At 43.5% G+C, this 27,737-nt stretch overlaps 1 protein-coding gene across 3 annotated transcripts; it reads left to right on the top strand.

Annotated features, from left to right (window-relative positions):
• Positions 1-302: 302 nt before the first annotated feature.
• On the top strand, positions 303-8,091 carry RBM43 (RNA binding motif protein 43). 3 transcript variants are annotated; one of them, XM_054971900.1, is made up of 4 exons: positions 303-375; positions 4,695-4,893; positions 5,433-5,527; positions 6,583-8,091. In XM_054971900.1, exons 1-4 carry the CDS (start codon positions 373-375, stop codon positions 7,354-7,356), a joined length of 1,071 nt encoding a protein of 356 aa, XP_054827875.1. In that variant the 5' UTR covers positions 303-372; the 3' UTR covers positions 7,357-8,091. The 3 variants fall into 3 exon arrangements, with proteins under 3 accessions (XP_054827875.1, XP_054827874.1, XP_054827873.1); XM_054971899.1 differs by lacking the exon at positions 303-375 and having other exon boundaries at positions 4,215-4,893; positions 5,439-5,527; XM_054971898.1 differs by lacking the exon at positions 303-375 and having other exon boundaries at positions 4,215-4,893.
• The last annotated feature ends 19,646 nt before the right edge of the window (positions 8,092-27,737 follow it).

Here is a 27,737-nt window from a genome sequence, read left to right as displayed (position 1 = left end):
ATCTATACAGCACGTATCAGTCTCTGCAAACTGAACGACTGAACTTCGATTAATTTGGAAAAACCGGGGGAAAAGCTTCAAATCGACAACACAAACTTTCACCCAAAGCGTTGAAAGCGTTAAGCAAAAGTGGGCGCGGCATTTCCCAGGATCTGCCCAGAGAAAGCAGCTTTTTGGGGCTCGTAGTTGATCATCCCCTTCCATGGTGCGGCTCGCAGGCGACTCTGCGTTACAGTGAACTACATTTCCCAGCACACACACTGCCACTCCCTCCTTCGGTTTCCAGGAAAACAGAAGCGAAACCAAAGTAAACATTGCACCGTTGCATTTCTCAAGAAAAGTGGGGTGGTCACCAGTGGTAACTGCGGCGTTATGGCAAGTGCGAGTGACTCATTTGTGTTATCTTTTCATTTTACTGCTAGCGCCGATGCGAGTCGCGGAAGCCCTAGGAGGGAGGGATATTCATATTCAGAAAGGCGCCAAAGGAAAACTTTCATTTTGCTTTTCCCTCCTCCCCGTCCCTTGGAATTACGACAAGCTGCAACAATCGCGGCAGATCTCGAGTTGCATACAAATTAACCCCCCCCCCCCCCCGAGCAGCTTCTTGCTCCTGAAATCCCTGGGCCTCTGCTTCATCTTGCCGTATGCTTTCCCCACGCACCAGGTACAGAAGTGTAGTAAAAGTAAAGTTTGGCGAGACCCTGTGTTGGCTCCGTGTTAAATTTTAGCCTAGATTGCTATAGGACTGACACTAAACCCTGTATTAAGAAACGCTGCTTTCCTCGCCCATGACTTGGAACTGTTTATGCCTGGCTTTAGTTGTTTGAAAAGAACTTTTTTATTTATTATTTTTATTTATTCACGTTATGTATACAGTCTGCCTCTTACTGGGAGTCAAGGCGGATTACACAGCGTGAGTGAGCCATTACATTTACTGCCAGGGACATTTCAGTAAACAGTGTAATAGGGTATATGTGCAAATTTGCAAAGCTTTAAAACTAGCAAGAGTCTAATTACAAAATTGAAGAAATGCTAAAACAGAGCTTAAGCAATTAAAAGGCTGACATATTAAACAGTATATAAACTATCCAGTGGCCTTGACAGCCCAGGAGAGTCTGATCTCGTAAGATCTCAGAAGCTAAATATGATTAGCCTTGGTTAGTAACTGGATGGGAGACCTTAAGTGATGATCAGGGTTGCAGAGGCAGGCAATGGCAAACCACCTCTGTTAGCCTCTTGCCATGAAAACCATGCCAGGGGTTGCCATAAGTCAGCTATGACTTGAGAGCAGCATTCTGAGCCTTCTGAGAGTTCTGTAACTGGCCGAAGGTCACCCAGCGAACTTTCAAGGCAGAGTGCAGATTCAAACCTGGGTCTCCCAGAGCCTTGTCTAACACTAACCACTACTTTATGCACTGGTCTCCCTGAGAGGGGTGCTGCATGCACTTCTATGTCCTTTCCAGCTCTGAGCCTCTACCAAACGTTAATTCAGGCTATTGTAGGTTAGCTTGAAGATTATTGTTGTAAAATTGAGCTCTATGATTAGAAATGGAGGAATGCCTTCTTAATGGGGCAGGAGAGTGGAATGATTCTAAGCACACCTGTAATCACAATGGTGTAAATAGGTTTAAGATCTGAGTGGAAAGCATTTTTAAAAAATAACATTACTTTTCCTGAGGACGTTAAGACTTAAATATCAGCAAGCTTTAAAGGTTCCCAGATGTTTATCCTTCCCTTTCTTTGAACTCGGGGCGGTATACATCAGGTTTGTCCCGTTCCCCCAGCTTAACTCATAACAATTTTGTGAGGTAGTTTGGACTGAGCTCTACCTTGAGCTGAGTTGCCACCTAGTCAGCTGAAGACAATGGAGTTAGTAAGGTGTAATTCAGGGATTGTACTTATCGTGAGCTTCCTGGTATTGGAATTTGAATTTAGGTCTCCTAGATCCCAGGTTGGTACTCTAACCACCGTGACACATTGTTTTGCACTGGCTGTTACTCAAAACAAAAGAAGGGTGAAGGAGGGAAAAAAGATATTGTTGAGTATAAAGGAAAAGCTTTTCTCTGTGCTGTCTTGTTTTATGGACAAAACCAAACGGGGTGGGTGGGGGTTATTTAGCTCTTTTTTCCTCTACCATATACTTGCTGAGTAAAGCCACCACTAACCGTTTGCACTCTTTGAAGAAAGTTTTTCTATTGAAAGCAACTTGGGAGTGATATTTTTCATTGGAAAAAACAGGAGAGGATCATGAGCCCCCCTCCCCCAAATTAAAAAGGAGCCTGGCAGTTACATTAGCAAAGGTGGGGAGTCTTTAAAAATGAACATGAAAGAAAATGTAAGTTGTAGTTTAAACCTAAGTGGGCGTTTGAACCTGGATTTTTGTTGCCAATGGACTGTATGGTGCTGGTGGCTGCCACCCCTTTGCTATAGGTTTTTTGGGGTTATGCAGGGGACTAAAGGAGGATATGGGACACCCCATTGTATGAGCAGAATTCCATGAGTGCTGCTAGGTATCCAACCCTATATTTATTTTTGGTATTCAGAGAATTCCAAAAGTCACTTTGGGAAGACATCTAGCTTCCTTACTGAACAGCATCAGGAAAATTACCTTTGTGTTAAGATTCCCCCACCCCAGATTAAATTAACATGGTAAAGTGTAATAAAAGTTAACTTATAAGTGAACGCTTTTAGCAATTTTTTGCTTGGAGTTTTTTAAAAATAGTCCTGGTGTCTTCTTAGATTAAGTTTGTGGATAAGACTGAGAAGCTGTCTCTTCGGATTTGTTTCTCTACTCCTGTTATAAATAATAGTCAGTGATTGTTCTGATTCCTTGTCAGTTAAAAAAAAAATTGCCTGCCTACAGCAGAGTTTTCAGGCATCCGTACTGCTGCATTTGTCTTAAATCTTCCTACTCTGGCAGAGTTCTGAGGGATAGCCATTAAGTACTTTGCACAGAGATGGGATGTAAAATTGATTTTGGTTCCAAGATGTCAGCAGCTGTTGGCAGTTTCTTCTCATACACTGAAATACCACATTACGTACAAATGTATCTCCATTTTTGCCTCCACAGTGGCTAGTGACTTAAATCACTCAATAGGGGAGTGTGGGGACTTAGCACTTTCATTCAGCTTCTTTCTCCTCCTCAACTGAAATCCTGTGGTGCCAAACTAAACCAGCATATTGGAATGCAAGCCCATTGTGTCAGTGTGTCAGGCGCATTCCAGTGGAATGGAGATGAACAAGAGGTGTGCATTTCAAAACAGAAATGAGACCTGAAGGCAATTTTGGGAGAAGCCTTGTGTTTCCACAAGATGCAAGTGGAGAAGGACTAAAAACTGAGCCTTCTGAGATGTCCAGAGAGGCCCTGGCCCCTTCCAGCTTTTTGAGTAGAGATGGGCACGAACCTGAATATGAACCAAAAACCAAAAAACAGCTTGGTTCATGGAAGCTTGTTGCCATGAAATTCCACAAACTGGTCTACTGGCTTGTTTGGTTTGTATTAAAGGGCAGTTTAAATGGCCATTTCCCCGGGGAAATGGCCATTTAAACTTTTCCTGCCACTTGCAAGCGGCAGGTCCTTTTAAACTATCAGGTGGCAGGGGGAGATCCTCCTAGCTGCCTGCCAGCTGATAGTTTAAAGGGACCTGCCACTTGCAAGCGGCAGGGCCCTTTAAACGGCCAAATCCCACAAGCCCCAGCCCCACACTTACCTTGTCTTCTCCGAGGCTGCGGCCGCCACCTGCGAGGGGCGGGCTCGCAGAGCGGTGGAGGAAGCCAAAAATGGCCTTCCCAACCCTTAAATGGCCACCGCGGCAGCCATTTGGGGGGCGTCTTTGGCCTCCATTGTTGTGTGGGCCCACAGGGTGACAAAGGAGGCCAAAAATGGCCTTCTCACCCCTCAAATGGCTGCTGTGGCCATTTATATTATTTATTTTCATTTTAAAATACTTTTTATTATTTTTTCCCACTCAAAAATGATATTTTCCCCAACAGCAATATAATATAAAGACTATTAAGTAGCCTTTTAAAACTGAAGCGTCACTATTTGCAAGTAGTGCTATGTACCTTTTGAAAAATGCAAGATGCAAGATGCAAGTTCTTTGATATGAACATAAGAATAAGCTTTTAGTTTCTGGTTTACGTTTCTGGTCCTACTATCGGGGAGGAGACTAGCCTGATTCTTCTTGGGGAGAAAGTTGGAGCATAAACGAAGTAAAATAAAAAATATATTGACCCAGGTACTTAGTAATAATGAAAGTGAAGTGAAATCTGCAGATCTCCAGAGGAGACCTGGACCTCCAGCTGCAGGCCAGGATCTAGCAGTATCCCAAAGCTACAAACTTGTTCCTTCAGGGGAGTGCAACCCCCTTCAGGACAGGCTGACTCCTCAGTCCCTGAGCAGCTTTGTCATTGACGACCAGCACCTTACTGCAGCTTATCAACTGCTATAATATATTTTTGAATTTCCCCTTTAGTTCTTAAAATTTAGAAGAGGTTCTTATGCATAAATGACCACTTCACTGGTGAAATGGATTTGCTTCTTTTCCAGAAAGAATCCAAAGCGATTGCAAGATGTGTACTTGCAGTCCTTGTAAGAGCAGTCCCTACCCATTCTCAAGTTAATGACGGGAACCAAAGACAGACAGAACTCAACTGCTGTAACTTGCACTGTCCATGTCTCACATTCTTCACAGGCTACTGCACAAGCTGCCAAGCCACAAAGAACCATTGTCGTCTACGGCATTCCAGATGGCCTTCTAGAAGATGACATAATGACTGACATACTAATGATTCATTTTCAAAAGGCAAAGAATAAAGGCGGAGATGTGGAAGACATAGTCTATCCTACACCAACCAAAGGAGTTGCATACATAACATTTGAAGATAGGCAAGGTAATATCAAAGGAACAAAATAGAATTTCAGAACATTGACCATAAAGCAGAATTTTACGATGTCAGCTATAAAAGAGGATTCATGTTCTATAAACTCCAGCATTCTAAACATGCTGGCTGATGATACCCTGGTTTGAAATCTTTTGCTGCTTTAGGATTTTCTGCCATTCATCAGACATATAAATGCAAGCAGGCTCTAGAGAGAGTGTTTGTGTGGGTGTTTGAAATACTCATACATGAATAAAGTCTATAGCCTGCCTGCCAGATGAGAGAGTTTTTGCAGCCAAGCCTTGGGGGAGTAAAATTGCTGCCAATTAATCTTGTAAAGAGACAGGCTGCTGTCTCTCTTCTCTGAATCATTTGCACAGTGCATAAAAGATCCGGAGACAATATTGAGCAGTGGGTGAATCCCAAAGGAAAACATCAAGGGGGGGGATCACATCTAAGATTCTGGTAGTGAGATCAGCAACAAAGCATTTTTTATCTTGTATGATTTTTTCCCCACAAGACAAAAGTAACCTTGAATTTCCTCTTCTAAGTTGCAGAGAATGTCCTTGCAAAAGCTGAGCACCACTTACAGGACAAGAGGCTGCCTGTGGACTGTCCCCTGAAAGTATCTTTGTATGGAGAAAGTGTAAGTAAGAATAACTTAACCTTTCACTTGAAAACTGTATTATGCTATGTTCATCATGGTCTTCTGGATGTTAAGCTTCACATATGATCAAGGGGCTATTTCTGAAGGGGGGTGATCAGTACTCACTTCTTGAGAGGTATAGAAGTGTCCATCCACAGTGGACTCTTCTGTGCCTCTGAAGAAGCGAGTTCTGACTCATGAAAGCTTGTCCTGGAATAAATTTTGTTAGATTCTAAGATGATAAAGGAATTCTGTTTAAATTGGAATCTTTAAAAGTTAAGGTTGGAACCAAAGTGCCGGGGGAGGTCAGAAGAGAAAGTACATAACTATTCATCCTCTGTATGATTTCACCATTAAAAGCCCCCTCCCCCCATCCTTCTGATTTCCCATGATTGGCCCTGGAAAGAGAACATGACTGGCAAAAAGAAGTGCCTGTCTTTTTTCTTTATTAATAGCAAACTATGGTAGTGGTGGTAACTTCAGTTGGTGAAATGGTGCAGATATGGGATGGTTTTAAGCCCTTTCTCCATTGTACAGATATGATTGGCTGCTTTTGACTTTGGAAAATGCTAGAAGATTCAGTCTGAAGTCTCCCAGCATCTCACTTTTAGAGTAATCGGTGCTTATGGGATCAGACTCCTGGTTTAGGGAGACAGTGCTTTAATTACTTGTTAAACTATCCAGATGACCTCCAGGATATGAAAGAAAAATCAGTCTTCCAATCTTTTTTCATTGCCTTAATTCCCAAATTATATTTTGGGAGGCAGCAAAGAACCCTGGCCGGTCTCTGTACTCCTATCTCAGTTTGATATTGTGTGACTGACAGATTTTCTGCATGTGTTTATTTCATTATTTAGTTATTATTGTATGACTCCATCACTGTATATAGTTACTTTACAGAAACATGAATAAAAATTTCCCTGCTCCATGAAGCTTAGTTTAAGGTTTAGTAGGAAGGAGACAGCTGAGGCAATTGGGACTGAATATTATAGATTTCTTGAAGCTTAAAAAATGGCATTGTCTTTCATCCATAAACAATTTTTTTTAATCTTTAGGTTTTTATTTGTGTCTCTTGCCTCCTCGATTTGTCTATCTTGAGAGAAAAAAACACCTTAGAAGATCTTGTGGAAGACCTTAGGAAGAATTTCACAGCTTTGAGCTTTGGAACTTTGCATTCTAATGGACAAATAACTGTGCAGGGACCATTTTCATCAATACATTCCCTCCAAAATAAGCTTGCATTAAAAGTACATAATTCCCTTTCAAAATCTGATGTTAAGTCTGGGAGAAAAGAGAGCAAAGCAGATCACAGATCTAATACCAAGCCAGCAAAAAGTGATTTATCCTTAGAAGTAAGCAATAATTTTGTTCAAAGTACTAAAAAAGAGGGATTAATTGTTGCCCTTGACACTGATATATATCTGTACATGAAAACGTTCAAAGAAAAGATGTATCAAAAGAGTCTAGAAAAATGTGGTGTTAACAGTTATGAGGTCAGAGATGGTGAGATTACCACAATATATCTTGATAATGACCCTTCTAACCCAAGTCTTGGCCAGTTAGAACTAGCCAAAAGTATGGTTGAATACATGGCAGCAGATTTACAAAGTTGTTTGCGCAAAGAAAGATTGTCTCTGGAAGGATTCAGCAGAGTTGAGAAACATAAACATGAACAGGCATGTGAGAATGTAAACTCACAATACCCTCATGTTCTGGTTCTTCCATACTCAACCTACATAGATATTATAGGAACCTCTTCTGACATTTATGAATTCACACAGCAAGTGAATAAAATGGTAAGGCATTTCCAAAAAGACTCTTGGAGATAGATGGTTGATTTTTTAGGGCAGGCTTAAATATTACGATGTTATGATCGATGCTATGTTCCGCACATGATGATTGCAAGCCTTGAGTTTTAAGGCACACTTACCTATGTTAACACATCACGTGTCTGTTCCTACATCACAGCATTGTTTGACAAGGTGGGAAAATTACACAAATAAATGTCTCTAAAGGTTACAGATGAATATATTGGATAGACCTATGCAAGACTGACATTTTAAGCAGCAACACCATGTTGAATGTAATGGCTTGTTCTGATCTGCAGATAAAGAGTGTTCTGAAACATCTTAAGACAATGAATGAACAGAAGTAGGTCATAAGAAGGGATAAAAGTTGCATTACTTACATGTTTTTAAAATATATGATTTGCCCTTTTGTGCCTGTCTCTCATGACCTCAACACACTAATTATGGAGAAGTTTTGCTTCATTAAAGGTTTTTCTACTGATACTGGAAGAAAATAGTTCAGTGGTTGAACAAAATGATGAGTATTCTTATCAGCTTCTTACTTAGTTGGAAGTTTTATTGTGCTGCAACTTCTGTGAATTTGTTATATAGTAGGTGATTCCGCAACAGTATTTCTGGAAGTCCATATTTTCTCATAATATGCACAATATACATCGGATATCTGTGTTCTATATGTTGCTTGGTTACACTGGATTAAAGCTGGTTTTATAGGTCAGCGCTGCAGAGGTGTTTTGAATTAGCCCAACATGACAACAATTCTTCATGGCAGTCGAGGAGGATGCAGAAGTAGAGACTGGCCATTTTGTATGGATCCTTTTCTTCCAAGGGTTACTTTTTTCTGTCTCTGCGTTTACTTGAAGGGCTGGAAGAATGGAAGGTGGACAATACAGACTTGCAAAAGTTAGATCATGAATAGTAAGCAACATGACATAATAAGGGATAAATATAAAGCATTGACTGCCTATTATGCAAGTGGATCTACCACCTATTGCTCTCATCCTTTCTCTTCTGCATTCCATTGCCTTGGGTCTAAATACAGAGTCTGGACTTGGACTGTGAATAACTTTCAGTTTAGCTACATAGAATACTTAGGGCACTTTTAGTTTAGGGATCAGTAACTGGCATGCTTTAAGCAAAAGTCCACCTTCTTCCCCCCTGTCCTGTGAGATGTTACCTGTTTCTCCCATCATCAGCTGGAAGAGGAAGTATGGAAGGTGTGGGACTGGATCAAAGTGGGGAGAGTGTTGGGACATCAGATTATTTATTTATTTCAATAATATATACGCCATCTCCAGAGACCTGCTGAAGGCAGTTCTCAAAATAAACTGGTACAATCGTAAGAGTATTTCTGGAATCTGACTAGTCCATCTAGTCCAGCATCCTGTTATACACAGCAGCTAAACAGTTGACTTTGTCCGGGGTCTGAGGCACAGCCCCCGGCCTCAACAAGAGGAAGCGGGGGGGGGGCAGCCAGGAGACAGCAGTCCTGCCACCTCAGCCAGCAGCCAGGGCCAGAACCTGCCTACACCAGAGGGAGAGGGCAGAGGCAGGAAGAATTGGGACCCAGCAGCAGCCCAAACAGGGCCCTTACCTGCAAAGGGGGAGAAGCAGCCACAGCAACTCAGAGCCACGCCCCAGCATCCACCCCAGCTTGAAGATGGCAACCTGGCTCAGGAGACGCTCAGAAGCCAGCCCCTCCAGGTGGAGCTGCTGAGGGCACTCTGTGGGAAGAGCTGGGCAGCCAGCCCAGGGGCCGCAGCTGGGCCCACCTTCCGTAATCAGCTCAGCCAGAGAAGCCCAGTAGCCAGCCAACATGGTGCAGCTGTGGCTGATCCCGGCAGCCCAGCCAGCTACCCCTGCTGCAGCAGCTTGAGACAGCCCAGGGCCACGCCATGGCTAGAAGACAGAAGCCTGGCTCAGGAGTTGCTAGAAGCCAAGCCTCTCCAGGGGGGGGGCTGCCACAGGCATTCTGGGGGAGGAGATGGGTAGCCCCGCCCAGCATTGCCGAGCAGGCAGCACGGAAGCCGGCTAAGGCAGCTCCTCGTGAGCAAGGCCAGGCAAGCTCAGTAGCTCAGAGGCTGGCTGGGACAGCCCCTCGTGAGCAAGGCCAAGGAGCCCTCAGCTGGGGATGGCTCACACTCAACCCCACCCTGTCAGCAAGGCAAAGGAGCCCAGAAGGGATTAGTGGTTGGAGGGAAACACCTGGAGGAATGCACACCTGGGCCCGGTCAGGAGAGGGAACAAGCCTGGAAGGAGGGCGGGGTGGAGACAGGAAGCCCTATAAAGGGTGGCTGGGAAGAGCTCTGAGGTGGTGGGTGTAAGGAGTGAGGATGTGGAGTGAGAGCAGAGCAGTGTGAGAGTGGAGGCTTGGAGGAGAGTTCTGGGAGGTGAAGATGATGGAGGATGCAGAGGGTAAGCAGGCCAGGTTGAGCAGGCCAGCGAGTGGGCTGAGAGGGAGTCTGGGTGATGTATACCGCCGCTCCTCCCACAGAGCAGGGTCCTGCAGAATCCCTGGCCCCCCTTTGATGTCAGGAGCAGACTGCCCAGTGCTCTGCCCAGTGGTGGCTGCTGCTAGCCCTGAAAGACTTGTAGGACAGAGAGAGTTAAGGCTTCTACCTCATGTTGCCCCCTAGCGCTGGTATTCTGAGCTTATCTGCCTCTGAATATGGAGGCTCCCTTTAGCCACCAAGGCTAAGTAAAATCATAAAAACAGTGTAAGAGTAATTAAATTAACAAACTACTTGCCATCCCCCTGTCTCAGAAAGTACTGAGAAAGAAAACACTGATATTCGATGTTCCAAGATGCAGCTAAGCAATTCAACAAAATCAGGGTCATGTTACATGGGTGAGGGAGCCAATCAACTGGTATGTTGGTTGATAACACCCACATAATCATTGGAGAAAGATGGCCAGGCCTGCTAAGTAGGTAATGCAAACCTGCAGAAGGGTCTAGAACTCTGGTCACAGTGAGTCCCATGTGTATTGAATCAGACAACTAAGCATTCACTCCATCATGTCTTTTAAAATAAAAAAATCGGCTTGAAGTTCCTACAGGTTGAAGAAATATATTAGGTAAAGAAAACAAATTGTAAGAGGAGTGTACAGTCTGTGTGGTTTTTTATGAAACTTTAATTAGACATACTAGTTTTTCTGCTGCTCGGTGTGGAATAATATGACCATCTGGTAAAGAAACGGGAAAAGAAAATAGGAACAATACAAGTGTCATAATGATGGAAAGCACAAGAGGGAGACACATACCATGTAGACACATTTCTGGGTCACAAAAATCCCTGCAGCTAAATCTGTGTAGAGATGGAATATTACTTCTGATTAAGTATCAGCTTTCTGTGAAATGTCAAAGTAGATGAAAATAGTGCAAATCATTGTGCATACTGTTATCAAAGGTTTTTTTTAATGAAGTTACATTATGTTAGAACTAAGGTGAAGTCTTTGATCCTTCCAAAGTTGTTTCCCCATTTTCCCAATAAAGAGTCTTTTGCTGTGTGATGTTAACATTCAGAGATCTGGTTTTCAGTAAGCCCTGTGAGAGATCTGAGAAGCTGTGCAGTATATAAGATTTGTTGTTCTCTTTCCTTCAAATAGGAGGGAAAACTGGAAAATTCTTGGTTGGCTAAGCTTATTGAACGTATGGGTATCACATCCCAATCCACAGTTACAATACCCAACTTTGGTTCTCAGAATATCAGTCAGTTCCAATTTGACATTAATCATAAAACTAGGAAGGCGGTGGATCGTATTTATCCTGTGCATGTCTGAGCAGGGAGCCACATGTCTCTGAAACAGACAAAAGTGTTTGGAAAACACAACAGTCTGAGAGTTGTCTTACACAGCTTTTGCTTGTTTGTTGCAAGCTATTCTCAGTGTGGACTACATTCCATTTGTGTCTAATAGATTGTATGCCACAGCATGGATTTAATAAGGCTTGAGTGGTAGGATACAAAGATCACAATTTGTGTTCAAAACAAGGAGCTGAGACAACATACGCCTCATGCAATATAGGAGGGGGTGGGGGAGCCAATTATATGCATAGTGATTGAATAATATCACTTGCCTTGATTTGGACGGCCCAGGCTATCTCCATCTCCTCAGATCTTGGCTGCTAGGCAGGGTTGTTGGTGGTAGAGAGTGCCCTCAAGTCATAGCTGACTTTTACATTGAAGCTGGAAGTTGTATTTGAATTTGATTTATGTATATGGTTGTTGACACGATTTTGCCTGATTACTTGATGTTGGTGGCCTGATGAAGGACCCCCCTGAAACGAGCGGAACGAAATAAGACCGGTGTAGCTCGTTGCCACCCCTCTATTTTCAACCTTGGATGCCATCAACCAGTTACCTCTGAATCCCGTTGGCATCGGTATCTCCCGGCGACGTGAGCAAGTTTTGAAGAAATTATTTTGGACATTATATATTGGGACTTTCTCTCTCTCCCTGGGTGTGCACTGGATTTACTTTTACTGTTGTAATAATTTTGCAGTTACTAGGATTGCACACTGTATAGGTAATATACCTGCATTGAAGCATTTTGGCATACTTCCTTTTTTCTTTGTGTTGAGCAGTGTGTTGAGGAAGTAGATTCTCTCCCCCCCCCTTTCCCTTCTTGATTTGGACGGCCCAGGCTATCTCCATCTCCTCAGATCTTGGCTGCTAGGCAGGGTTCTTGGTGGTAGAGAGTGTCCTCAAGTCATAGCTGACTTACGGCGACCCCCAGTGGGGTTTTCATAGCAAGAGACTAGCAGAGGTGGTTTGCCATCGCCTACTTCTGCAACCCTGGTCTTCATTGGAAGTCTCCCATCCAATGACTTACCAAGGCAGGGTTGGCCCCGGTTAATCCTTGGATGGGAGACCACCAAGGAAGTCCAGGGTTGCTACACAGAGGCAGGCAATGGCAAACCATGTCTTGTTTGTTTCCTGCCTTGAAAACCTTATAGGGTTGCTATGAGTTGGCTGTGACTTGGTGTCACTTTACACACACAAATTGCTAGCTAGGTAGATTGTGTACCACTTTACTCTAAAACTGACATAACTTCAGTCAGTCAAGGCAGGAGGTTCTGAGGATGCTCCCGGGTGTACAAATTCAACTGCGATTTTTTTTTTTAAAAAAAAGCAGCATCGATGTACCTAGCATTGTTACTGGCAAGTAACGTAGTCATTGTTACTGGTAAGTATTACAAATGTTTGTCAAAGAAAAGTACTTCGTACCCCTCTAGTGCACTCACTTATGTCCATATTGACTAAAATGGCAATAAATTAATAAACTGCCACTTGGGAATGAAGGAATGTGAAACAATGGCATCTTCTGTTAAATATCAGAGAAATAATATTAAGGTTTTTCCCATTTTAATTTATGCTTAAGGCCATAGATGGATGGATAGACAGACAGAAATCTGTATTTTAGATTATGCACAAGAATTGCAACTGCTGCCCAGGTGTTCTTGCAAATTGTTTACCAGTACAGTCAGCCAACGTCTGTGCGGAGAAGGGCGAGAAAAGTTCTCTCCAGTAATTTCAATGTCTCAGTGATCTGATCGGCGTCTCCCTCAGTTCCAAACCTCAGTGAGGGTTTGAATTGTTAATAGGCACATGGAGGGGGCGTGCCATCATGAATATCAGACTGCACGGAAAGCCAGTTTTTCGGTGGGATGCCTTCAGAGCCCAGAAAGGCGCCTTGCCATTTTGAATGCTTCCCTGTGATGATCCACGTTATTTTTGTTAATAGGAGTAATGATTTCACACTGAATTAAATTGACTTTCAAACCAGCTGAACAATTTGCTTTTCCTCCCCTTAGTAAACTGTATGCACTCCTACAACTGGTCTAAACTTAGAAGGCATGTTTTAAACAAATGCCACAGGTGGTTGGCAACTGACAAGGAAACTGAGCAACAGCTCAAAAATAATGGATTGCCCACCGCATGACGCGTGAGCTGAGTTCTTACACTGTGGCTGATTTGGATGCTGCATATGCATTCCAATCAGGCTCTCCCTGGGAAGTCCTTACTCCCCCTTCTCCACATGCAGAGCTATAAAGAGGAAAAATTAGTTAAGAACACTATTATGCTGCTGGTGTCACAGAAAGTATGCATCTGGAAAAACCATCAAGGATAAACAAAGAAGCATGCCTCGGGTTGATCAGGGCTGCTGAAGCTACCACAGGCCCCTGGACATATGACCCTGATTTTTTAAAAAAACATACCCAAATAAATCACTTGGCTTTCAAGTACTGTGAATAGAAAAATAATTGTTCATTAGGTAAGAAACAAAAAAGGAAAAGTGATAAGATTATTAAAAGAATAGATTTTACTTATGATTGAAATAGGATACAGTGCAACCTCCCCCCCTCCCCCAAACAACAACAACAACCAACCAGGAGATAGCAGAACCAGGAAGGCTCCGTCCTCAGCCAAAGGCCTAGCCAGAACACTGAAGAGCATCAGTTAAATATAGGTGAAACACGTCTGGGAATAAGCTCATAAGCTCACCTGAACGAAGTCAGACATCAGTCTCGCTTAAAAAAATACTGAACTGGAGAAAGTACTTTAAAATATTTCTAACCCCACCCCCACCAAGCAAACTCACAACAACTTGAAGATGTTTAATAGGGGGAGGAAAGCTGGGAAAATAAGAAAAGTTGGTTTTAATCGCCAGGGAGAGGAGGCCACTGAGCCAAGTCCCCAGATGATGATGTCTTTCTGAGCCTACACTAAGGCTGTTTCTGCACAGCCTGTTGTTCCCTTTGCCCGCTTTTTCCGTGTGTTTTGCTGAATCGCTCAGAAAACTCAGCTTCCACATACACTCCCCCAAAGCCCTTACCTTGCACTTCGGGAGGGGAGGTCGGTCACTTTTGTCATCATTGCCCGCCTCCCTTTCAAATGTGTTTTTTGCTCTGCACATGCACGATTGCATGCTGAGAGGTTTGGGGGAGGAGCTGGGCTGTGATTGGACGATTCCTCAGAGCACTTTAACCAGTCACATGCCCAAGAACACAGAAGACGCACTCCATCAGCCCATGGCAAAAGAAAAGACCAGGAAAAGTGCAATCCCAGAAAAGCCGCCGAAAAACGAAAACCATGCAGCCTGCAAGCATTTTGCAAATGGAGACATCTGGAATTGTGGAGGAAAGCTGCCAGTATTCTGTGAGTAGGCCGTCCCTCTAATGACGTGTGGAAACGGCCTAACTTTAGAAAGTGATTCTAGTCTCCAGATGCTGAAATCCAACTAGCTCTAGCTATCCCTTCCCCTCCCTTCCTGCAGCTGCCTCCTTCAAGAGAAAAGAGAAAGCAGGAGAACAAGACCGATTGGGCAATTGAAATTACCTTGGAAATAATTTCCAGAGTGACCCTACCCATATTCCTGATCAGGTTGAAGGTACAGATCCTTAGCAGATCAAAGCGTACAAAAGACTACATCCTTTGCAAGCAATCCTAAGGAGGTCTCCTTAGAAACTAGTCCAATTTTATTCAATGGGGCTTATTCTCAGTCTTCTGTTTCCCTTTTTAAAATGTAACATATAATATTAATTCATTATAAAGTATCATAGCTCCATTGCAAGGATTTTAATGGGAATTACAACTGCTTTTCTTCCATGCAAACACACATTTTCCCATGCATGTAGCTCTATCTCTAGAATGAGAATTCATTTCACGCCTCTGATGAAATAGTTTCTGACCATGAAAGCTGAAACTATAATACATCTGTTATTTTTTTTAATGGTGGCATGAGATTCCCTTTTGGTTTTGCCACAAATGGATGGCTTCTCCTCGAGAATTTGTCTTCTCTAATTACTCAGTTTGTGCCAAGTTCTGGAAGAAAAATATTTCTGAGTGTGCACAGAATGGCTTCCCCTTCACTGCAGGCTCTTTTCTCCCCACACACTTTCTTCCCATATTCAGTAGTATACTAAAAGATGTAGAGGAAGCAGTAGGAGTACAGAATTCTGTTGTTAAATCCCTTTGTAAAAATGAGGATAGGATAACACTGTACTTTTCATAAGACTAAAATAAGAGGCTTGCTGGATCATACCAGAGGTCTCTCTAGTTTACTGTACCATTTCCCATACTTGCCAGCCAGATGTTTTTGGGAATTCCTGCAGCAGGGAATAAAGGTGACTATCGCCCCATTCTGTTTCCTCCCCAAATTGGCATTCAAGAGTATACTGCGTCTGAACATAGCAATTCTATTTGGCCATCATAGCTAATGGCCACCCATGAACCTGTCCACTGCCATGAATCTATCTAATCCCCTTTTACAATCTTCTAAACCAATGTATGGCACCTCTTATTCAATAATTATGTCACATATAATGTAGTACTTCCTTTTGGCTGCCAATCAAGTTCCCCACAGGCACTCTGGCAGCGAGGCAGAAAAAAAAATTCAAATATTCACCCTACCGATAACTTGAACAACCTCCAGCCACAAGGAGAATGATTGCCAATAAGATTACTGTTGTGAGATCTGGCAAATCAGTGAGTGTCATGGTTGGCCTGGAAACAACCGAGTTAGATTATTTTGATTTAGAAGTAGGAATCTCAGAGGCCAGCTTCTTCATAATTATCTTGATATTTGAAAAAATGTGGAAGCTCTGCAGAGCTAATTCAACATATCAGAGAGTTTCAGAAAACACATTGTTTGCTGGATTACTATGATAATGTGGCCTCGCATGTTTCTTAGGAGCTGGAGGTTCTCCATTGAAGAACCACCTTGGCTAGTGATGTATTATGTAGAATCGGGAGTTACTTTCAACCTCATGGCAATGTTGTAAGGAGAAACAAAATGAACATTGTGAAGTACTTTGTCAATGAAAACACCCCATTAAAGAATTTGTAGATGGGTGTTCCATCTATACTGTGAAGCATAAAAGAGCTCTGTGTTGATACAGACATAACAGGGAGCTCAGCTTTGAAAAAAAAACTATTAATATGGCAGACACAGCACTGCAAGAGAATCTAAAGCCCTTCCTTCGTCAGTGTAGTATCTCGACTGCATTTGTTTGATAGTTTAGGGAGTCCTTTCCATATTAAAGGTTTGGCTACACATGAAAAAACAGTTTCCTTCTGTGAATTTTTGTAGGCTACGTGTTCCAAATTCCAATTCAGCAACAGCCAACTGGGGAATTAGGGAAGGAGATGGAACCAAAGTACAGCTAACAAATATGCTCTGTCTCTGCCTGGGTAAGACATCTTTAATGCTGATTGGCTGTTTCTTTTCCTTCCCTAATGCTTTCAAGAGCTTTCCATTAGAAATATGTGAAATGCAGCATATGAATCCTGGTGATCATGAGGTTTATGGGTGGTCTTAAGCAATTTTACAGTGCAAACTGAAACAGAGTTTCACCCTTCTAATCCCCCTGACTATTTAGTGGTCTGGTTTAGGCGTTGTCTTCTTCAACAGCATTGTCAGAGTTGATGGAACTGATTGTGACATTTACTGGACCTGTGGATGTGCAAAATACCTTCTGCAAAGCAGTGTATGGGCCTGATAAGGGGCCCTCATAAGGGGAATTTTTAAAACGGGACGAATTGTTTTCCTTTAAGTGCTTATAACTGAATAACATGTTGTAGCTTATATATGGAATAATTCCACAGAACCCTGAAAACTAGACTATGGTTTATTTTTAAAAGATTCCTTTACTGATATGACTACGGTGAGTGCTGGTATGATCAACTGATACTTAAAAGGCACAGAGTGTTTACGGTAAACTCTGGCTACAGCTAAAACAAGTCAAAAATAAAAGACAATGAGAGATGCTGATAATTACATCTACGATTATAGTGATTCTTATTTGTTTGTTTACAAAATTTATATTTCACCTTTTTGCTGTAATTAGGGCCACCAAAATTGCTAATTGATTAAAAACATACATATTAGAAGGCTTTTAAAAGAGTTTAGTTTTTTATTGTAGAAATAATTTACTAAACATTAACTATGATAAAACAAAGATTATAGTTTTTTAGTAAAAGGACCCACCTTCATAAGCGGGCAATGGATGGGAATTCGTTAGAGCACACATTGAACATGCAAAGTAGAATTTTGAAAAGATCATGTTTGGTATTCTTAGATTTTATAGAACAAGAGACAGCTGTTTGGTGGCCCTAATACTAGAAAACTATAGAACAAAGGTATTGCCACAGATGTTAAATGGATCCTGAGTTTGGGGGGTTGGAAACTTACGACCATTAGAAGTTATTCAAAATAAATTTGCTCTCATGTTATTAGCAGTTCCTAATTCAATACCAGCAGTTATAGTTAGGTCTGAGCTGGCTTTACTTTCCAATATTGTCCTCAGTCCATAAAAATGCTATTAACTTTTGGTTGAAAATTCTCTTTGGTCCAAGTACTTTGGCTTAACTTGTTAAGGTTGCTTAACTTTTGGCTCAAAAGAATATTTAAGGAGGATTGACTTTTTTTCAGCAAAACAATAAAACAAAGACTGTTGGATTTAAGCGTTCAGGGGATGCTGCATTATTGGGTGCCCTGAGAACAGCGTCTCTCTATAGACAGCTTGCATTCTCCTTTGACCCTTCCATCTTTCACCTCTCCAGTCTAAAACTGTGTGGGATCACAACCAGAGGGCAGTGAGGAATGGAAATGGACTGGACCTGTCTTCCAGAGCCATGCTTGGACCTGGAGAGGTTATAATGGGGTAAAATTTCCCTTCTGGCATTTCACAGCCCCTCCACTCAGCTCGAGTGTATAGCAAAGCCTTTGCCCTGCTGCTGGTTCTGTCTTTTAAAACTACTCTTCCTGGCTAACATTACATCTCTCAACACATCTTCTCCAGGTATCAGATGTCTCATATAGAGAGACTCAAAGTCTTTTCAGTGGTCAGAACTTGGTATTGAACTTGCAGAGGTCAGCAAACTTTTACAATTAAAGAGCCAAACTACACCAAAATTCTGAGCAAGAGATTAACAAAGACCCAATATAATAAATCCCATTTGTATAACTGAAAATATATCCCATATAACTGATAATACATTGGTTAATAATCCATAGTTTGGGCAGCTGACATCTTGGGTGTTGTGAGTAGAGATGGGCATGATCCAAAAAAAATTGCCGATCCAGCTGATCGTGGATCGGTGCTGGTGATGATCCCGACTAAACGATCCACACCGATCATCTCCCGTTCCCGATCCGTGGATCGTGGATCGTAGAGGCCAAAGCGGGGCGCGCTGCTATTCCCAGCTATGTGGGAAGGTGGGTGTTGGCGGCGGCCCCCGGGCCCGGCGGACACAGGGAGATGGCGACGATCCACCTCCCCTCAGGGGCCAGGGGGTCTGGCCGCTCGCTGGTGACACCCCCCATGTGCCCACCCGCCAGGCCAAAAAGGAGCACGCTGGCGAGAAAAGAATGGTGGGTGATGCCGGTGGCATCTGTGTTTGTGTTTGGCCGTCTGTGTTTGGCCGTCAGAGCTGCCTATCAGGGTTTGCAGGGATGAGATTGGAGTGCCCATGGCTACAGAACACCCCTTCCCCCTCCCTCCCCTGGCTGTCTTCTCCCAACTGGTGACTGCTTTGCTGCTTCGTGGTTGGAAGGAAGCCTTGCTGATCAAGGAAAGCTGGGCTTCCATTCGGGTTTCCAAGGCGACAGAAGGAGGGGAAATACAGATCAGGCATTTCCCTGGCTCCGTTGCCCCGGGAATAGATTACTGGCGCCTGAGTGTCTGGCTTCCCGATCCGAGCACAATCCAGCCCCAATCCAGCCCCCCTCCCGATCGCTGGATCGTTGGCCGTGGCCGATCACGATCCGCTGAGTCATGATCGCGCGATCGCCATTATTGTGGGGGTTTTTGGATCGTAATGCAGATCGTGCCCATCTCTAGTTGTGAGTCCTTTATTCAGAAGTAGGAAGCAGCCGTGACCCGGATAGTCCAGGCTAGCCCAGTCTCATCAAATCTCAAAAGCTAAGCAGGGTAAGCCCTGGTCAGAATTTGGATGGGGATCCCCAAGGAAGTCCATGGTTGCTGCACAGAGGCAGGCAATGGTAAATCTCTTCTGTCTCTTGCTTTGAAAATCCTACAGGGTTACCATAAGTCAGCTACAACTCAATGCCGCTTTACACACACAGAGCACACCTGAGATCACACAGTATGTAATAATGACACACAGAAATACCTTGCATCATTATTTTAGGGCACTGACATAAATCTGTGCATGGTTCACTCTTGAAATTATGGGCAACGGTTCATCTCTGTCTTTTCCCTTTCTATACAACACCTCTAAGAAGCTGTATATAATAATTTTTGCCTGCCATTCCCTTCATATACTGGCTATTCTAGCATCCCATCTACCCCATTAATATACCTTAACTTAGAAATGTCATTTTCTTTTAAAGAAACAACCTACTCCAGATCTAGTTCAAGATATGACTATCCACGTGGTTCCAACCTGGCCACAACAGATGGTAGCAAGCAAATCCATGGGCGGACAAGTTAGACAGTGAATCATAGTCTCAGGGCCCATATTAGCTGTTTAGATTGAGTCCAGAGCAACTGAGTATAATATCTTATGTCTGGAGGATCTAATTTTAAAAGCGGTAAATACAAGTTTTCAGTATACCCAGAATTCATCACCAAATAGGAAAAATAAAAGAGTGAAAAACATTGATCCATAATAGGAGGTGATAGCTAGGTTGATCAATATTTATGATGACACTCGTAAATCTTATTTTCTCTTAATCTGGACAGCCATATATCTTTAAACAGAAGCATAACTGGTTAAAGTGGAAGAAGGAAAGGCATTTGGATTTTATTTTTATTTTTTAGTAGAATATCTTTTGGGAGATGAAATAGGTGTACTTTAACACTGAAAATGGTTCAAAGAGGAATTGAAATTGACTACTGTTCTCCACCTGGCTAGCAACACTTTTATTCTGTTAAGTAGGTACCTTCACAATGTTGAGAACAAGCACAATTCTCGGCTTCAATGGATGCTTTCTCTGTGTAATTAATTCCCTTTTCAAGTCTGTAATAAGCACAGTAAGGAACAGAAAGTCAAGGCATGTTGTGGGAAATAAAAAACCCCCACCATTATTACAAGAATTTGGTCCATGGGTGATATACTGGAATATATAAACACTACAAGAAAACAAATTTACTGTGTTTGTCTTAATTGACTAAGAGGTTTAATATAAGTTAAGATTTTTTTCTTTTGTTGGCAGTACGTTTAATGAATATTTCAACTCTCTTCTGGCTCTTGTATTCAGTCTAGATTTAGTATGTGCTTAATACAAATCATAAACTTGGCAACATTTTTTTTACACACTAGTTCATTAGTTCAGAAAAGTTCCTATGTAATGAACCACGAAAACACGCTTTGCTCTTAATAAAGTAAATTCACATAATGGACTTAGAATTAGGTGTGCTGTGATTTCCCCCTCCAAGTGTCAAGCCCTGTTTATTCTCAGAGGCAAAAGGGCTTGCCATTTTATTGTCGCTTTGCCCATTCCTGTTGTTCACCACCTGGCCTTTGCAGGGCATTGGTGGTAGTCTGGGGAAACTGGGAGAGAAATTGGAAGCGATCCATTTCCCAGTCTCTTTATTCAGTGACTGCAGCCGTTAGCATGCCTATAACTTTCTGATTCAGTGGAAAGCAGCTTTGGCTTCACCGCAACTCATATGTAGTTATACAGCAGCAGGGAAAATGGAGTCAATTTCCAACTAGTCCCCCTCCCCCACACCATCACTACTGATCAAAACCAATCATACAATACTCAGCATTTAAAGTTCACTGATTTTAATGCTGAACAGCAAGGTTTAACACACTACCATCAATCTAAATCAGTACAGATCCACTTTGTAGGACCTTTTCAGGTATCACTGGGCATCAATGGAAAGACCTTCCCTTTGACAACACACTACATGGAACAGCAAGATAACATCTTAAAGACTAACAAGACGATCTGGTTATAAACTTCTATGAATCAAAGCTCCCTCTCTCAGATACCAGGTATCTGAAAAAGAGAGCTTTGACTCTCAAAAACTTATGCTCCTGAAAAACTTGTTGGTCTTTTAAGGTGCTATTGGTCTCAAATCTTACTGTTCTACCAAGATGGCTACCGATCTAAAACACGACATGGAAAAAAATTTTTTTTTTGCCACAAGTGTATGTGTAGTGAGCAGTGCCCTATGCAAGTTGTGTGTTTCTCTGTCATATAGACTGCTGTGGAACTGTGAGGCTATCATGAGCTCTGGTGTAATGGGTAGAGATGGGCACAAACAGAAAAAAACCCAAACACGATGTTTGTTGTTCATTGCCATCCACGACAGGGACTCACGAACAACCACGAACATGGCCCTGTTCACGAACATATTCATGGTTGGCTGTTTGTGGGGGCCAGCAGGCTCTCCTCCAGCCATCATCCAAGTCAAGATCCCTACTGCACCACTCCCAGAAACCTGACCTGAGCAGACACCAGGAAAGGTACGAATAATAAATAATAGCTTGGCCTCAGAGCCTGGCAGCAGCCCTGGAACTTGAAGGGGTAGATCCCTATCCCACCACACAGAAAGAAAATTCAAGCTCCAATGCACTCTATCAAAATGCCAACAGCAACTGTCTCTCCACTGTCTGCAAAGTCAGAGCTGAGAGTCCCCCTCCCCCCTGGTCTTTGCTCCCTAGTTGTAACAAATTTGGAGCTCCACACTTGGAAGGAAGACCTGCCTATCAAGCTAAATTGGTCTTAGACTGGGGGTTTCCAGGGCAACAGCAGGAGTTCAGACAGAGTTCAGACAATCCCTGCCTAAGTTGCCAAGGGAATTGATTGCAGGTGCCAGACTGTCTGGCTTGACGAACGGCAACAAAGAGCAACGAAGGAGGCTTGCAATGACCGCCTGTTCATTTAGAATGGGGCCTCACGAACAGCTTGTTCGCGAACAGCAGATTGGGCTGTTCGTGGCTTTTTTTTGTTTGTATTGCTGTTCATGCCCATCTCTAGTAATGAGCAATAGGCAACATCATTGGCAGATACTTGGTTGTTTAATTAAAACATTTATTAGATATAGGAAGGGGGAGAAAAGTCAAGAATAGGTTGGGTTAGAAGAGCCTAGGAAGGGCTTGCAGCAGCCCAATTTTTCTCAGATGGAACAGAAATCCAGGAAGTATATACAGGATAGGTTGCTAGCCTCCAGGTGGTGGCTGGAGATCTCCTGGAATTACAACTGATCTCCAGGTGACAGAGATCAGTTCCTCTGGAGAAAATGGCTGCTTTGAAGGGTGGACTCTATGGCATTATACCATTGTGGCCCCTCCCCTCCCTAAACCCCACCCTCTACAGGCTCCACCCCCCAAATCTCCAGGAATTTCCCAACCTGGACCTGGCAACCCTAGGATGAAAAATCTTATCACTGTCATTGCTGAATCATGTGACTCATTAGCTCCATCTATCTGAAAAAGGAAATAGGAACACAATTTGGTCCCTGTGTGTTTTTCTTTATGTCATCCCACAGTGCTAGATTGCAGATCTCCCAGCTAGGAGACTGATTTGAGACAAGATGGAGAAACATGGTAGAGAGATAATCCCATTTCAGATGCACACCCTGCCTCCCCCTTTTATGTATGTATTTATTTACCTAATTTATAATTCATTTTTCTCTCCAATGGGCACTCAGAGTGGCTGACATTTTCCAATTCTTGATTTTATCTTCACAACAGTAGTTAGGCTGAGAGTGTATGACTGGCCCAAGAGTATCCAGAAAGCTACTGTGGCAGAGTGGGCATTCATACCTGGGTCTCCCAGATCCTAATCTGACCCTCTAACCACTACACAATGTGGTGTGTGTGTCTCTTTTTTATAATGTCTAAATGGTTTTCAGTTTACAAACACAGCTTCTGTTTGTAAATACTGCAGGCTACAGAAATCAGTTCCCCAGGAGCAAATGGCAGGTTTGGAGGTTGGCTTTGTGGCATCACATCCATTCTGAGTTCCTTCCCCTTCCCCAATCTCTAGGAATGTCCCAACCTGGAGTTGGCAATTCTATCACTGATAATAATAAGCAAAAATTTCCAGTTCCTGTACCGTTCTGAATTATCATCATCATTCAGCCTGCAAAGAAGGGAGTCACCCAAAAGCAGAAACTGGCTAGGCAGATAAGGGTGGGGAAGCCTATATTCAGGAATTGGAATGTTCCTTTAGAATTTTCCTTGAGAAATTAGTTGAATTTGGTGGATGGGTCTTCTCATAAGTAGCTATCTGATGGTCCGTTGTCCTCTGCTGTCCTGCCTAGCTGCTTTCTAAATGGATTACTCTTCCCTTCCTCTTTGTTTATCCAAATCTGCCATCCAGGGCTGCCAGACCCCCGGTGAGGGTGGGGGATCCCCCGCTCCCACCCCCGCCCCCACGTACCTGGCCAGCGGGGGGGGACACGTACCTTCAATGCGCCCCCCTGCGGTGCTGTGCACCCCCGCGCACAGCAGCCGCCAGGATCAGGCCTGGTTTGGCCTGGATTGGGGCCCCTGTGGAGCACGGGAGCGTTCCTGTGCTCCGCAGGGGTCCACAATGGACCCGATCCACGTCAAAACGGGCCCAATCCACACCAAAACGGGCGTGGACCGGGCCCATTTTGGCACAGATTGGGCCTGTTGTCGGCCCCTGCGGAGTGCAGGAATGCTCCTATGCTCCACAGGGGCCAAAATGGGCCAAAATGGGCCCGTTTGGGCGTGGATTGGGCCCGTTGTGGGCCCCTGCAGAGCGCAGGAACGCTCCTGCGCTCCGCAGGGGCTCACAGCGGGCCCGATCTGCACCCAAACAGGCTGTGTGGTGTCACTAAGTGACATCATTGCGCTTGCAGGAGCACGCGCGCACCCCCCCCCTCAGGTAAGAGCCAGGCCCCAATATCCCGCTGGGAGATCGAGGGGGCCTGGCAACCCAACTGCCATCCATCAGTGACCCTTCCTGGGGTATTATGAGAGGCCTGTTTTCATATACTCACCTAGATTTATTCTGGGGAAAAGCTTGTAGGATATCCTGAAACTCTTTGTTGCAATAATAACCCTTCCTTCCTTCAGCAACCAAACAAAATCCTGAATTGCAAGCGGTTTAGAAGCTGAGTTCTGTGTGACAGAAAAAAATATTATTCTCAAGTCCTCCAGACTGGCATAAAAGCCAGGTCTTTGCTGTCTGTCAATACTTGCTATTAATGTTCTCCAGGAGCGATGTGATTTAAACACTCAAATTCCTTTCCTATGTGTGGCCTGCATTTCTTTTTTCATAATCACTGTTGCGAAGGGAAATCTAGTTTGTGCAGCACTTGCTATTTTTTTTCTTCTACAGGAAACCATGGCAACACTGTGTTCAGAGCATGTGTAAGCAATTTAATGTGCCCTAAACATTTTACAAGCATTACTTTACCCATTCTTTTTACATACATATTTTTGTGTGTTTTTGAAAGTAAGTAGTATTTTATGGACCCTCCACAACAGGCCTCTCATAAAAAAAGAATTCTCTGGAGCTTTATAGGTATCACTAGAATTCTCCCCCTCCATATCCACCAAGTGTTGGGGAAAATAAATACCTTATAATTTAATGGGTGTTGCACAAATCTTGCTTGGGATTTTGTTTAACCTTTTGAATTAAGCTAGACTAACTCTATACAGTGTTGAACCAGAATGTCCTCAGTCACAATTTCTCTGTGGATTGGTTTAGAGTGGCTAAGCCAAACTTTTACAATGTTTGATTTTTGCCTGGAAAAAACCCACCATCAGGCATAAGGGCATTTGGCATTAGAAAATGCTGTCAAGTCAGAGCTGACTTATGGCAACCCCTGCTACAGTTTTCAAGGCAAGGTGGTTTGTCATGGGCTGTCTCTGCAACCCTGTTCTTCATTGGAGGTCTCCTATCCAATTACTAAACCAAGGCCAATCTTGCTTAGCTTCTGAGATCTGGCTTACTTGGGCTATCCAGGTCAGGGCATAAGGGTGTCTACAGGGGCAAATTCAATGAGACAGAATTATTCACAACATACTGATCTACTTGGCAAAATAACCAATTTTGTCTGAAAATATTTTGGTCATGTGACTAAGGATGAGCCTTTTATCCATTTTTATCAGCTGTTTCTGTAAATGATATTATGGCTCACTACTAGTGTTGCCAGGTGCCTGCCAGTGGCAGACAAACTAAGTGATTTCTTGCTGGCGATTTGCAGGAAGAGGCAGGCTGCTTAGAGATTGCCCTCCATTGGCAGGCAGACTGGGCAAATGGCTGTGCACGCTCCTGCAGTCCCACAGAAGATGTCACTTGTTGTTACACCGGAAGTGATGTCATCTATGAGAGTGTGGCCATTCCCCCAACCTCTGCCCTCCTGCTAGTTGCAAGGGGGATCTGGCAACTGTACTCACTGTAGTAAGTTAAGGCCTAACTACATGTTACTTTTTTACACATACCTGCCCCAACGGAAATTCAAGTTTTGACGTATATGGGGCCTTGATTCAGATTGAGATTGCAGCACACGGGGAGAAGGATTCCCCCTTCCTGCTCCATTTCCCCAACCTATTTATTTACATATTTTAATGCTGCCTTTCTACCCAGTTTAAGGTCCTGAAAGTGTGAACAATGACACCCCCACCCCCGCAAATAATAGAAGCAGCACCTGCAGCTTTGAGAAATGAATGCCCTCTGAGATGTTGGTGGCCATTTGAGTAGGTTTCTAGGGAACCACTACAATATTTCCAGCCTTCAAGCCTTGGTTTCTGTCAATAAAAGGCAGGGGGAGGTGGCAGATAGCTTTCCAGGTCTATTTTGTCTTCCCAGTCCACCCCTGCTTTCCTCACCCCCTCCCCAGAGAGAGGACTCATTGGGCCAGGCCTTGCAACAACCACTGTGTGATTCACTACCACTCAATTTGTGCAACTCACCCAGGCCCAGCAGCTACCACCTGGTGACTCATTACTTGGTGACAGCAGCTACTGCACAATTTGTGCTACTTACCCAGGTGATGGTAGCTACCAGACAACTTGATGACATATAATTTGCCTGGGCCCAGCAACAGCTTGCACACAATTTGTGTGACTTGGCCAGGCCTGGCAGTTGCCACCACACAACTCATCTGAGTGAATTGCTACTGTTCAGCTTTTGCAACTTGGCCAGACTTTGCTTAGGGAGAGACTGCCAGTGAAGAAGGGAAAACTAAGACCTAGTGTAGTGTAGTGGTTAAGAATGTCAGACCAGGATCTGGGAGACCCAGGTTCCAGTCCCCACTCTGCCACAGAAGCTTGTGGGACCTCAGGCCAGTCACCTTTTCTCAACCTAAACTGCCTCACAAGGTTGTTGTGAGGATAAAATGGTGGAGAGGAGAATGAGAGAAACTGCTTTACATCCCTAGTGGGTAGGGTTGCCAGGTCCCTCTATCCTCTCGGTGGGAGGATGTGCGTGCGTTCCGGCGGCGGCATGACGATGTCACTTCCGGAAGTGATGTCACCACGCCAAGTGCGTGGCGACATCACTTCTATAAGTGATGTCATTGCGCTGGCCGCGGGAGCACTCCAGTGCTCTGATCTGGAACCAAATCGGAGTGCAGGGATGCTCCTGCAGCCAGGGCGAGAGGTGGGAGTGTGCGCATGGCACACACTCCTGAGATGCGTGCCAGTGGCAGGCATGCTGTGAGAATTTGCCCGCCAGTGGCGGGCACCTGGTAACCCTACTAGTGGGGAGAAAAGTGGGGGATAAATGAAGTAAATAAATAATAAATAGATAATAAATAGATCTGGAGACTGGGTGGGAACAGATAAAAGGTAGGTTGGGGTGGATGGGACAAAGAGAAGGATGCAGGGAAAGAGAAGAGGATATAGGGGTTATCAGGAGGAGGAAAAGAGAGAGGAATACAGGGCAAAATGAAGTGCCCCCCATAAGTTCTTGCAGGTTCCCTATTTGTACTTTTTTATTTCATCATTCTCTACTTAGATTGCAGAGTTTATTGAATGTTTTATGCTGTCTTTATTATATAGTTTTATAGTTTTGTAATCTGCCCTGAGTCTCAGCTTGAAAGTTGGTTGATAATGAATGAATGAATTTTAGTTCTAGTTTAGACTTTACATATAGCAGCTGTTGTCTATGATGAATCATTTCTGCCACAGACATTTCTTTGTGGATGTTGGCAGTGATGTAGAAATCTTTATACATTCCGCAAGCCAGAAGGGCCTTTCCTGCCATGTGACAACAGTACCTACATGGAACAATTTAAAGCAGCATCAAAATGGATGCCATTAGATGTCAAGTGGCCCTAACAGTGTACAGAAGCGCATTCATAACACATTACTTATTGCTTTGAAGCACAGTATTAGTCATGGAGAAAAAAGAATGCACAAACAACTTGAAAAAAAAAGAATGAGGCCTATTAACCTTTGTGGAGGCATTTGTAGAGGCAAATCCATATAATCTCTAATTTTAAGAGA

Source organism: Eublepharis macularius, chromosome 2 (genome assembly GCF_028583425.1).
Source record: "Eublepharis macularius isolate TG4126 chromosome 2, MPM_Emac_v1.0, whole genome shotgun sequence".
Taxonomy (NCBI): Eukaryota; Metazoa; Chordata; class Lepidosauria; order Squamata; family Eublepharidae; genus Eublepharis; species Eublepharis macularius.
The sequence above is the reverse complement of the archived record's forward strand: the minus strand, read 5'-3'. Positions and strand labels throughout refer to the sequence as shown.